The sequence below is a fragment of the Bos indicus x Bos taurus genome, chromosome 2 (genome assembly GCF_003369695.1).
Source record: "Bos indicus x Bos taurus breed Angus x Brahman F1 hybrid chromosome 2, Bos_hybrid_MaternalHap_v2.0, whole genome shotgun sequence".
Taxonomy (NCBI): Eukaryota; Metazoa; Chordata; class Mammalia; order Artiodactyla; family Bovidae; genus Bos; species Bos indicus x Bos taurus.
Window position 1 is genome coordinate 13,926,501 of NC_040077.1, and position 12,337 is coordinate 13,938,837.

The window sequence follows — 12,337 nt, forward strand, 5'->3', positions numbered from 1 at the left end:
GCATCATCGGTGTACATCTGTTTTTCAGTAACAACCTGTGGAGCTCTGTGGTCTGTCTTCTGTATGGCTCTTATGTTATTTTTCTCATTGTTGTCATTAATATTTGTTGAATTTATCATTAGAGCCTTGTATATTTTTAACTCTTTAAATTCCAGATCAACTGAGAGACAAAAACCTTGGCATTTAAACCAGCCACTTTTTTCTCAGGGTGGTGCTGCAGATACTGGTTCCTGCCATCTGTTTTCTTATTACATCCAGCCCTCCTTCCGTTGGTAGAGAGGAATTCAGCTTCTTCTGGTGCGCTAAAAGTCATTCATGTTTCTGTTTTGAATAATAGATCTCAGAAACTGTAGGAATTCTGATGTGCTTCGGTGCATGGAACAGTAACAGATGAGCTGCTTTGGGGAGAGCTGGAACGCTCAGTCGGTCAGTAGTACAGTAGCAGGCTCACATGTGCCGATTGTTTCTGTGAGGTCAGAGGATCTGTTTATACTGCTGTCTGCTTGAAAGGGGGGTGGGTGATGTGGTGAACAGTGGATATGCCTGTCAAAGTCAATAGCAATTCTGGCAGAAGCTGCCATCAGCTCAGTAAATCTGCAATGTTTTGATAGATAAGAGATGCTACTGTATAACTGTTTAAGATTTGTAGTGGACTGAGGAATGCTTGTTCTAGCTGCTGAAACTGACTGTAAATGTATTGCCTTAGGAGTATCATCATGGGGTCTACTGCTACAGAAACTGAAGAACTGGAAAACACTACTTTTAAGTATCTCATTGGAGAACAGACTGAAAAAATGTGGCAACGCCTGAAAGGAATGTGAGTAAGCTCTTTGCTTGGTTCTGTGTTTTTATCCACCTCTCTGATAAAAAAAATTTTTTTGAGTATTAACATGTTGAATTATTGGCACTTTCTGACTGTGGATTAGTGGCTCCTTTAGAAAGATTTTTTTTTTTTTTTTTTGATGTGTCAGTCTCAGCTAACAACTTGCTTGAAGGGTGAATAGTTTTTTGTGCAGGTATATTTTATGTAAAGTAAGGTAACTCCCTGAGAATTCACTTCATTGTTAGACTGCATGGCTTCTTTTATACATTCTGTATGTGTTACTTAGATACATGGCTTAGATATGCAGAAAAGTAATTAGAAAAGCTGCTTGCCGGGGTACTTGCGGAAATAAAATATCTCTCAGATAAATAGAGATTGCTATTAGCACTTATTTCTTTGTGGTTAGATTTTGAAGAAAAAGGACAGGATTAATATGATAATAGATCATTATATTCGACTGTGCTTATTCATTATGACTTAATAATACATTTTAAGGAGAAAAAGTTTATGTTGTAAAATTACTAGCAGCACACCAAACTTGCTTGAGAATTTTGGCTTAAATCAACCAACTCACTTCTGAGAGTACAGAATAGCTCATGGTATAAAGTAGACTTTTGTAAGATGGGTGAAGAAGTGTGCTTATGTCTGCTTGAAATGTAAGTACCAGAGTCAAACTTTAATTGCAGTGCTACTTACCTTGCTATTTAAACAGCATCTAGGCTTTTTTCCAAATGTATGTAAATTATTCCTGCTTAGTGTTCCAGTACAGTATGTTTATATGCTTTATTTTAATTATGTCATAATTGTAAAATCATATTTAATATTTGGATAAAAATATGAAATATGAATATTTACAGGCCATTGCAATTCCTTAGCATATTTGCAAACTTCAGATGAAAGTATATTTGCTTTTCTATAATAATAGCTGAAGGAATCCTATACTGTGAGATACAGAGGTTTTTCAGGATTCTTATTCCTAATGTTATATATACATATTGTTGTATAAAATGCAACATTTGAGTAAATTTAATGTTGCTGTCTTGATATATATGGTTTTTTTTAAAGAAAAAATACATCAAACTATGTTAGGTAAAAATTCTACTTTCCTCTATTTGGATGTATTTAATGATGTTTATATATTAGTGTTCACTGTATATTTTCTTACACTTGAAGTAATACATTGTGTTACAGTGCACTGGTATAAGAGCACCCTCACTAATAATGCAAACAACGTTTAACAGAGAATCACTTTTAAAAAGGAAGCCATCTTTACATCATTTGAATGAATTAGAGAAATATGTTTCCAAGACTCATTGAAGGTTTAGAAATCACAGAGTTTTTTTTTTTTTTGTAGCGGTGGTTCTCTAGTGAAACAAATAACCCTAAAAAGCAAACAACAGCTTACAAAATTAATCAGCATAGATGAAAATTAGACATTGGCATTGGCAGTCATCAGGTGATTTGCATCCTAACCTAATGAGTGGTTGAACATCTGTACTGGAAAAATTATATTTCATATTTCAACCTAGTTTAGATTTTCTTCCCTTTAGCAGGACAGGATGGTTTTGGTTTTTAGTTTGTTCTATTTTTCTGCAGTTATTTGAATGCATGAAGATGTATGATAGTGAGTTTATGCATATGTCTTTAAAAATTTTAAAAAGTGAATGTGTGTCTACCTAACATTTTAGGACAAAGTTATCCAACTTTCACTTTAACACTTGTTCTCAAAGATCAACTTCTCTTTTTTGTTTTCAGAAGAAAGTGATAGAATCATTTAGCAGTAGAGCTTCATGACTTGATATTCAACATGGATGTTGGATAGTATTATATATGTACCTATATAAATTTTGAATTGTGTCTACGTGGAACCACTGAATGACCATATAGAACACTGAATGACCAAATTACTTACCAGTTTTTTTTTTTTTTAATTATGGCTAACCTGATGGAAATAACTGAACGCTTTTGCATCCCAAAGCAAGAGAGAATTTCATTTTGTTACTATTTTAACTTGTAGTTTGACTTAAGACATTTCCAGTATTCCAGGTTTAGAATTGTCAAAACAAAAAGCTCTGCATCTAAAATCTGCATGACTAATGACAACCAAATTGTTTAATTATGGTCTTTTGTGTAGTCTGCATTCAAAGGCACGATGTGGGGGACTTCTTATTCCATTGCTGAGATTGTCTTGCCTATTTAAAATGTTATATTGACTCGAACAGAATTTTAGCTTATTGAAATGTCTGGTATTAGAATTCCAGTTTTAAGTATTGACAATTAAAATTATGTTACTTATGAATGCTATCAAATAATTTTACAATAATTTTCTTAGTTTGGCAAAAAAATACTCAATCCTTTGGATGTTTGTTTGGAAAGTAATTTTTAAAAAAAAATTTCCACTGCAAAATGCAAACTTTACAAATGCGTTTATTTTCTTCAACAGTATACTCTATTCTTAAGTGGGTTTACAATAAGTACATTTCTGAGGTTAAACAAAAATAGAGACAAAGGTTAAAGTAAAATAAAGTAATTCCAGTATACCTTAAAAATGGCAAACAAGAATCACTACAGGTAGATATTTATAGAAAGTATTTGATAAGTGTTTTTATATAACATTATATTTTAGAACACTTTTTTTTTTTCCGTCCATAGAAGTAAGTTTTATGTTTTGTAGCACATGTGAAAATGTTGGTAAACTGAGTTAAAATTTCAATTCTTCTCTATCATTTTGTTGATTTCTTTCACTGAACTTTTAAATCTCCTCATACAATATGAATTGAAACAGCAAATTCAGTGATGTGCTAGGAAATCTCTTGTTCTTTGTGGGAACAAAGGTGAAACAGTTTTCCTTTCCTGTTTCTGATGTAGACTTGTATGCTTTGTTCTATTCATTTTCTTTTTATAGTTGCGGCTCTTTTCTTCAGCTTTCTTCAATCCATCTTGTACTACGAATTTGTCACTCAGTATGACAATTTAGGTTCTACACAATGACTCACCATCTCTGATGGTAGAAATGTTAGCAAATGACTATGGCATCATGTTCTTCATAAACTACCTTTAAAACAATCATATACTTGTCCATTAATTACCAGCTGTTTAGGATTTGGAAAACACTTCCTAATTCTTTTGCCACCTTTACATCTGATGAAATTTCTGGTTCAGAAGTTTCCTGTGACCCTGGGACCTATATTATTACTTCTTACACACTGAGAACGGGTTTCTAACAGTTGTCTTTGCAAAGTTGTTGAGTTTCTTATTTTCTATGCATAAAGTTGAAGATTTTATATTTTTTTCATTTATAGATAGTAGTTTTTTCAATTTAAAAATAATCTTTTTGTGTGTCATGATAAAATCGCTGATAAATCCCAGTCTCTATTCTCATGTGGATGAGTATGTGACTCTTTTGATGGCTTAGCCAGGCAAATCAGTTAAGAAAATCAGTTCTTTAGTCATAAAACTAATTTGAAGAAAACCATCTCATGAAACTTATATTGGTGTGTAGATAAAATCTTAATTAATCTCCTTGCATAACATTATGTTGTACATAACATTATTTTATAGTTTTTCTAATGGACATTGTTGAGGTGAAATACCTTAGAGATTAAGAAATTGAACTCTGGAAACAGTCAATTTTCTAATGCTATCCATCATTTAACTGAGTGACCATGGAAAGATTCTTAGCTTTTCAAACTTCACTTATTTGTAAAATTGAATTATTTATTTATTCATTTATTGAGTCATTCAATAAATACCTACTGATTGTGTACTGTGTCAGGCACAGGCACTTACATTCTTGATGAGGAAACAAATGACAAAAAAGTAAATTACAGAAAAGTAAGCTAAAATGGAGTAAGAAATGACCTGAAGAAAATGCACCATGGCATGTGATCAAGAGTTACTTGGAGAAGATATTTTGGATAGTCAGGGATGACTTCTCTCACGAGGTGATCCTTCAGGTAAGATGGACAAAAATCGATATCTGTCCCATTAGATATTGGGACAAGAGAGAGGCTAATGAATGACACATATAATCTCTGCCCAAGTTCAGAATTAAGTGAGGGACAGATACAGGAGTCCATAGATGGAGATAGAAATGACAGTGAAAGTGAAAGTATGAAAGTGTTAGCTGCTTAGTTTTGTCTGACTCTGTGCGACTCCATGGACTGTAGCCCACCAGGCTCTTGTGTCCATGAGATTCTCCAGGCAAGAATACTGGAGTGGGTTGCCATTCCCTTCTCCAGGGGATCTTCCTGACCCAGGAATCGAACCCAAGTTTCTTGCATTGTAAGCGGATCATTTACTGTATGAGCTACCAGGAAAACCCTAGAAATGACAGCTTTATTGAAAAACTAAACTTTTAATGGAGGGTAGGGTTTTTGGTTTGTAGCAAAAGAAGCCAAAATGCTTCTGAATTCAACTTACTTCCCCAAACTGTAGACTTTCCCAAACGGAAACAAAATCACTTCTCCTAAATTTACCTTATGATCTTTAACATATGAGATATGCTTTCTTACAAGTAGAATATCCCTTCCACACCTCCTGAAAAGGACAGCTTAATATACCTAAGTCTAATTCCTTCTGCACAATTCACCAACCAAATGTTGCTTCTCTTTCTTTGTGAAAGAGTGTGAAAAGCAGCAAAGAGAGGTCTGGAAAGCTTTTCCAATAAAAGGTCTTTCCACCTAGAAGGAACTTTTAGTGTCTGGGAATCTAGATGTTGCCAGAATCAAGATAGTGAAAATTATAAAAAATGCATAACTGAAAATGAGAATAATATCTTTATCAATTTTATAGTTGTTCAGTTCAGTTCAGTCGCTCAGTCATGTTCAACTCTTTGCGACCCCATGGACTGTAGCCTACCAGGCTCCTCTGTCTATGGGATTTTCCAGGCAATAGTACTGGAGTGGATTGCCATTTCCTTCTCCAGGGGACCTTCCCAACCCAGGGATTGAACCCGGGTCTCCCGCATTATAGACAGACGCTTTACCATCTGAGCCACCAGGTAAGTCCCTTTTATAGTTGTTGGGAAGATTAAACTCATTAATGCTTATAAACTGCTTAGCACAGTATCTAGAATTCAAGAAACCTTAAGTGTATCAACATTAGTACTAATGATATATGCAGAAGCAGAATACTATTTTTTAAGGTAATTTTCTTATCAGAATCAGTAGATAGAGCAGGATTGTCAAGATGAGAAAAGAAAGCTTTCTTTTAGCTCAGTGGATGTGGTCTCACGGAGAACGCCAGGTTACGCCAGGTTTCTCTTTACCAGAACAATTGCTCTCAAGGATTTACATTTCTCTGGGACAAGAGCCTGTTATTGCAGAATAAAATGCTGAGGAAGAGAAGCAAACTGGTCTTGAGAGTTTCACTGATAGACAATTGCCTTGATGGATTCACTGTCTTTTGTTCAACATTTTGTAGTGGTCTTAGAATAGATTTTAGGTCTCCATAATCAGGTATGACCTAGGGCTAATCTGGTTTCCTGAGTCACTCCGGCTTGAAAACCACTCATTAGGTCTTTTCTTATCCCTGTCTAGGTCTGATTCTTAAGAGAGTTTATTTGCAAGTAATTATTGTCATGTCCCATGGTCATTCTTTTTGTTAATTCATCTTAGAATATACCAAACTACCATTATGTTATTAGATTTTATGCTTTATTCTAACATATTTCAGTCAGCTAATCAAATTTAAATATTTGAGCAAGTCTGATTCCCATCCGAAAGGACTGTGCTATAAGCCATTTGGATTTGAAAGGAACTGTTCATTAGCATTATTAAACAGATGAGAGTGCTAAAGGCTTATGAGAATCCTGGTATTCCTCATACCTGATCTGAGAAATAACAATTTATTGTTAAGAAAGGTCATAAAAATGTTAACAAGTTGTAAGAGGCATATTTGTGAGACATTTTGACTCTTGGTTTCTCCTTTAAACTACAATTTCTTGAAGATGTTCAAAGAGATTATATTTTATTTTATAATTTGTAAAATATTTAAAAACAAAATTTTATTAAACAGACCCCCAAAATGCTCAAAGCAAATAGTTTCTTGTGGGTAAAATTTTCATATTTATAGCTATTCAAAGAAAGTTCATAATGAGTCATGAAAAAGTAGTAAAATCTCTAAGTGCCATTGTCTACAGGGCAGCAAAACAGAAATCCGCCTTAATTAAACTCTACATAATCATGGAGCATTAGAAGGTTCTTGGAATTTTGTATATGAATCAGGTCCTTGATAAATTGGGAGAAAATCACAATAGACTCCTTATTAGAAAAGCAACAGTATGATGGCTTTAATTCATTTAAAATTGGACTTTCTAAGACTTGGTTAAAAATAAACTTCATTTGGAGCAAGCCAAGAAAAAACTACTTAAAAATCACCTTATAAGTGAATCATAGTAACAATCACACTTTATAATTCTTTTGTGCTTTATTCCTTCTAAAATATTTTTCTTTTGATCTATATAGTTCAGATTTACATGGTTCAAATTATCCTGTTTTTCTGATGAGAAGACTGAGCCTCAAAGACATTAAATAACCTGACTAACATTCCTCTATTAGTAGGAGGTGAACAAGCTACCTAGGTCCATACCTGTTTCATTTAATACTGACTTAGATAATTCCATTTAACATTTGAGACTCACTATAAAACCTGACATTTCAGGAGTTAAAAACTGCTCTCTTATTTTGATTTTTCCACAATCCTGCCATCTGTTTGCCTAATTCTGAATACTCAAAGATGAATACTAAGGGGAGTTATCACTTGGCATATGCTTTAGATGTTGGAAACTCCCCAGTTCTATTTCTCTCCTTTTCTAGGGTATGTACCACCATTATCCCTTTAATTAAATTATTTAAACAATGATCCTAGCTAGAATTTCAAAAGGAATTTGACCTTTCCTAAACTCGATTGCCCTTTTCGAGCTTGGACTCTTACAAAATTATTCTAATTTATTTGGCCTTTAGCAAGCCAAACAACAGAGAAAGATAACCGTGCACAGTAGAAACATCAGGAGGTCTGTCTCAGAAGATTTTTATTTACCAATGATAATAAAGCCAGGAGTTCTAATGATTAACACTAAATATTTTATTTTTGCTATGCTTTCTCTTCTTTCCGTATTATAAAGGATTTTAAGCACATGATACGGTTCTTTTTTAAAGTGAGCATTTCTCCTTTGTTTATTTTAGAAAAATCACCTAAGTGGAGTTTATTCTTCTTTATTACCCATAGATAAAGGCATATAAGTATTTCCCTCATTGTTTCTTAGAGCATATTTGGAAATGGTTACTAGGTGGGTTAAGGAGCTCTTTTGAAATCTAAAAATTCTCTAAATCTTTGGTACCTCCTGGTGGTTCCAATATGCAAAAGTATCTTTATTTGTGTGACCCTCTTGATATTTCATCCCCCAGCACATCTCTGCTTTAACATGTCAAGTTTTCCAAAGAGCTCTCTATTTTCCAGGAATTCTTTCATGCTGTTATTAACTATTACAATATGGTCTAGTTTGTTCATTACTTCCTGCATCCACTCTAGGATTATCCCTCCCATACTGACCCTGAGCTTGTGTATTGGCTGACTTGCTTTGGCCAATGGGATGTTAGCAAATGAGATACAAACAAAGGCTTGGGAAGGGCTTATGTTTTGGGGTTTACTCTGTCATGTTGCTCTTTGGAACTCTAGGAAGAAGCCTGGTTAAGCCTATCGGAGAATAAGCATGTGGCACAGATATGAGCCATTTCCAGCTGAGGCTCCTCTAGACCCAACAGACCATCAGCGATCAGATGTGTGACTGAGATCTTCCCAGATTATCCAGCTTCCTCAAAATCATGACAAAATAGTAAATGTTTATTGTTTTCAGCTACTAAGTTGCAAGATGGTTTGTCATACACATACATAGACCGCCCCACCCCAGTTGATGTGTATAGGCATCAACTGATATACAACTAAAATCAAACTCTTAGCCTCTAATTTTTTATATACTTCTCTGGCTTCTAGTTTTTTCCTGCTAACTTTTTCCTCTTTCATCATCTCCTATCATTCATTTCTTTTACCCAATCAAAAATTGGGAAATATTTCAGAGATTATAAAAATAAAAATGGAAGTCCCTATTTTCAGAAAGTCATTCCAATAAAATTCTCTTCCATGCTATTTTCACCAGTAACAACATCCATGATACTCATACACACAGTATTTCTTCCAATACATAATCACTCAGTAGCCTGTGCATTCAAGTTGTATGGCTCTTAGATTTCTTTGAACAAATATAATTTTCCACCAAATAAAAGAGAAACATAGAATATGGCAGAGAAACTGAATAGTTTCATAAGAGAAGATGGTTCATATCCTGTTACCCTGGCAACAGGCACTGGGAACGCCAGGGCTCCCCACACATCCTGTTGCCCTGACAACAGGTCAGGCAGGGCATGGGAAGGCCCAGTTCCCACTCTTCTAGTCCTTTTCCTTGCAACCACAAAGAAAAAGGAGAAAGTGATTTTGCATTTTGTTCTTCCCTACCAGAATATTTCTTCTATTATCTGAATCATTCCATTATAAGATTATCTTTCCAGATGTAGGAGAGGGTAAGAAAATAGTGACCTGAATTTTTATATTCATAATCTCTGAAACATTTGCTAATTTTTGACTGAGCTAAAAATGATAGGAAAAAAAGGAGAGGAGGAAATAAAGCAGTAGAGGTAGTAAATTGTGGAAACCAGATCAGTAGTGTACGAATAATACAGCAGCCAAGAGCTGATTTGGAGTCTGGTCACTTAGCTACATTGGTTAGGCTTAGCTAATTTTTAATGAGTTCATCTGAGAAAGTCAAATCTGTGAAATGGTTGCTTATTTGGTTCCTGTATTTTGTGAACAGGCAGTGCATAGCCAAACACCATAAAATGACATTCTAAGTTTTTTTGCCCAATTAATTTTCAGTTCTGTACAACTTTTCCCCCCTTTTTTATTCTTATTCAACTTTTATTGTCTTTCATCACTTATCTTTTCGTATGATATAGAGTTGATAAGAAAGCAAGCTGATTGAATTCTTATTTTCCTTTCCTCTCTCTTTGTTACTTAAGCAATTGGTTTGATTATGTAAAAGAAATACACTTTATTTTGGGGTCTGAAAGTTATTTTGTCTTTATAATTTTTAGTTTTGTATAAACTAGTTGTCTGTTTAAAACTGACAAAAACATTTGTTGTTGTTGTTGAGTTACTAAGTTGTGTTTGACTCTTTTGCGACTCCATAGACTATAGCCCTCCAGGTTCCTCTGTCCATGAGATTTCCCAGACAAGAATACTGGAGTGAGTTGCCATATCCAGCTCTAAGGGATCTTCCCAACAAGGGGTCGAACCTGTGTCTCTTGTACAGGCAGGTGGATTTTTTACCACTGAGCTACCAGGGAAGCAAGCCCATGACAAATAACATCAGTTATGCTATTACTGCTGCTGCTGCTGCTAAGTCGCTTCAGTCATGTCCAACTCTGTGCGACTCCATAGACAGCAACCCACCAGGCTCCCCTATCCCTGGGATTCTCCAGGCAAGAACACTGGAGTGGGTTGCCATTTCTTTCTCCAATGCCTGAAAGTGAAAAGTGAGAGTGAAGTCACTCAGTCATGTCTGACTCTTTGCAACCCCATGGACTACAGCCCACCAGGTTCCTCCATCCATTGGATTTTCCAGGTAAGAGTACTGGAGTGGGGTGCCATTGCCTTCTCCAGCAAGAGTACTAGTCTCCACCAATTTTCCCATGAATTAAAATCTTAGTTGATTCCTTTAATTTTAAAAGTAGAAAAACAGAATACCTAGAATTTCTAGGTAGAGTAGCAAGCTTAAATTTCTATAAAACAGAAATCTTTAACTTCTATAAACCAGAGTCTTACTGTTGAAGAGAAGCTAAATCTTTCACTCAAAAAATAGGAAAAGGGATTTGTGGAGAAAAGACTAAATTTAAATGGAGTGAAAAGGAACTATAGGCTGTAAAGAGGAGGTATCTTTGGGAGACTGTACCTAAGTTAAAGCTGGATTTCTGAAAGACCAGGTGAGAAAATTGAAGCCTAATCAGAATATCACTAAAATCCATGAAAAAACATTCAAGACTATGTGAGACTAGATAAGATGACCCGTCTAGGTACTCTAATTGTACTTCATGCATTATTACTGGGGGCTTCCCTTGTGGCTCAGAAGGATTTTCTGCCTTCCTGGTAACCCTTCCAACTTCCCAAGAGGTAACAAGAGGGGAGAGATAGTATCCATTTGGCATCTGTTTAGTATTGTATTCTCAGTACATTAGAATAGAAAATTACATAAAGTAAGAACTTAAAAAACTGTTTCATAATAACAAAACCAATAATTGGGCAATTTATAACAACTTCAGCTAGTAAAGCTGTATTGTTTCAGTTCAGTTCAGTCGCTCAGTCGTGTCTGACTCTTTGTGACCTCATGAACCGCAGCACGCCAGGCCTCCCTGTCCATCACCAACTCCGGGAGTCCATCCATACCTATGTCCGTTGAGTCAGTGATGCCATCCAACCATCTTATCCTCCCTTGTCCCTCTGAAGAGTCAGCTCTTCGCATCAGGTGGCCAAAGTATTAGAGTTGCAGCTTCAAAATCAGTCCTACCAATGAACATATATGGATGTGAGAGTTGGACTATAAAGAAAGCTGAGTGCCAAAGAATTGATGCTTTTGAACTGTGGTGTTAGAGAAGACTCTTGAGAGTCCCTTGGACAGCAAGGATATCCAGCCAGTCCCTCCTAAAGGAGAGCAGTCCTGGGTGTTCATTGGTAGGACTGTATTGTTTAGCAGCAACATTAATTCAGGCTGGAAGGTCAAGAAGGTTTGATGGATTGGTAGAGATTATTGCAGATGAGATTACATGAAAACCAAAACCAAAAGATAAGCCTTATAATACAGTATTTAGAATCTCAGAGGGTGGTCATATTGTGGCTGTTCAGTCTCTCAGTAATATCCGACTCTTTGCAACCTCATGGACTGCAGCAGGCCAGGCTTCCTTGTCCTTCACTCTCTCCCAGAGTTTGCTCAAGCTAAAGTCCCTTGAGTCAATGAAGCCCTCCAACAATCTTGTCCTCTGTTGTCCCCTTCTCCTCCTGATTTCAATCTTTCCCAGAATCAGGGTCTTTTCTAATAAATCGTCTCTTTGCATTAGGTGACCAAAGTATTGGAGCTTCAACTTCAGCTTCAATTCTTCCAATAAATATTCAGCATTGATTTCCTATAGGATTACTGGTTTAATCTCCTTGCAGTCCAAGGGACTTTCAAGAGTCTTCTCCAACACCACAGTTCAAAACGTCAGTTCTTTGATGCTCCACCTCTTACATCCATAGATGACTACTGGAAAAACCGTAGCTTTGACTATATGGACCTTTGTTGGCAACGTAATGTCTTTGCTTTTTAACATGCTGTCTAGGTTGATCATAGCTTGTCTTCCAAGCAGCAAGCATCTTTTAATTTTATGGCTGCAGTCACCATCTGCAGTGATTTTGGAGCCCCCAAAA

The 12,337-nt window shown here is 35.7% G+C and overlaps 1 protein-coding gene across 6 annotated transcripts in view; it reads left to right on the forward strand.

Annotated features, from left to right (window-relative positions):
* The first annotated feature begins 229 nt into the window (after nucleotides 1-229).
* PDE1A (phosphodiesterase 1A) overlaps nucleotides 230-12,337 on the forward strand; it is a 394,734-nt gene continuing 382,626 nt past the window's right edge. For 2 of the 6 annotated variants that reach the window (XM_027556049.1, XM_027556069.1), the window contains exons 1-2: nucleotides 337-426; nucleotides 707-817. In XM_027556049.1, the coding sequence (XP_027411850.1) occupies nucleotides 717-817 (101 nt within the window). In that variant the 5' untranslated portion in view covers nucleotides 337-426; nucleotides 707-716. Of the gene's footprint in view, nucleotides 298-336; nucleotides 474-706; nucleotides 818-12,337 lie in introns of those variants that run through there. The other 4 variants (XM_027556059.1, XM_027556035.1, XM_027556085.1 and 1 more) reach the window with 4 other exon arrangements.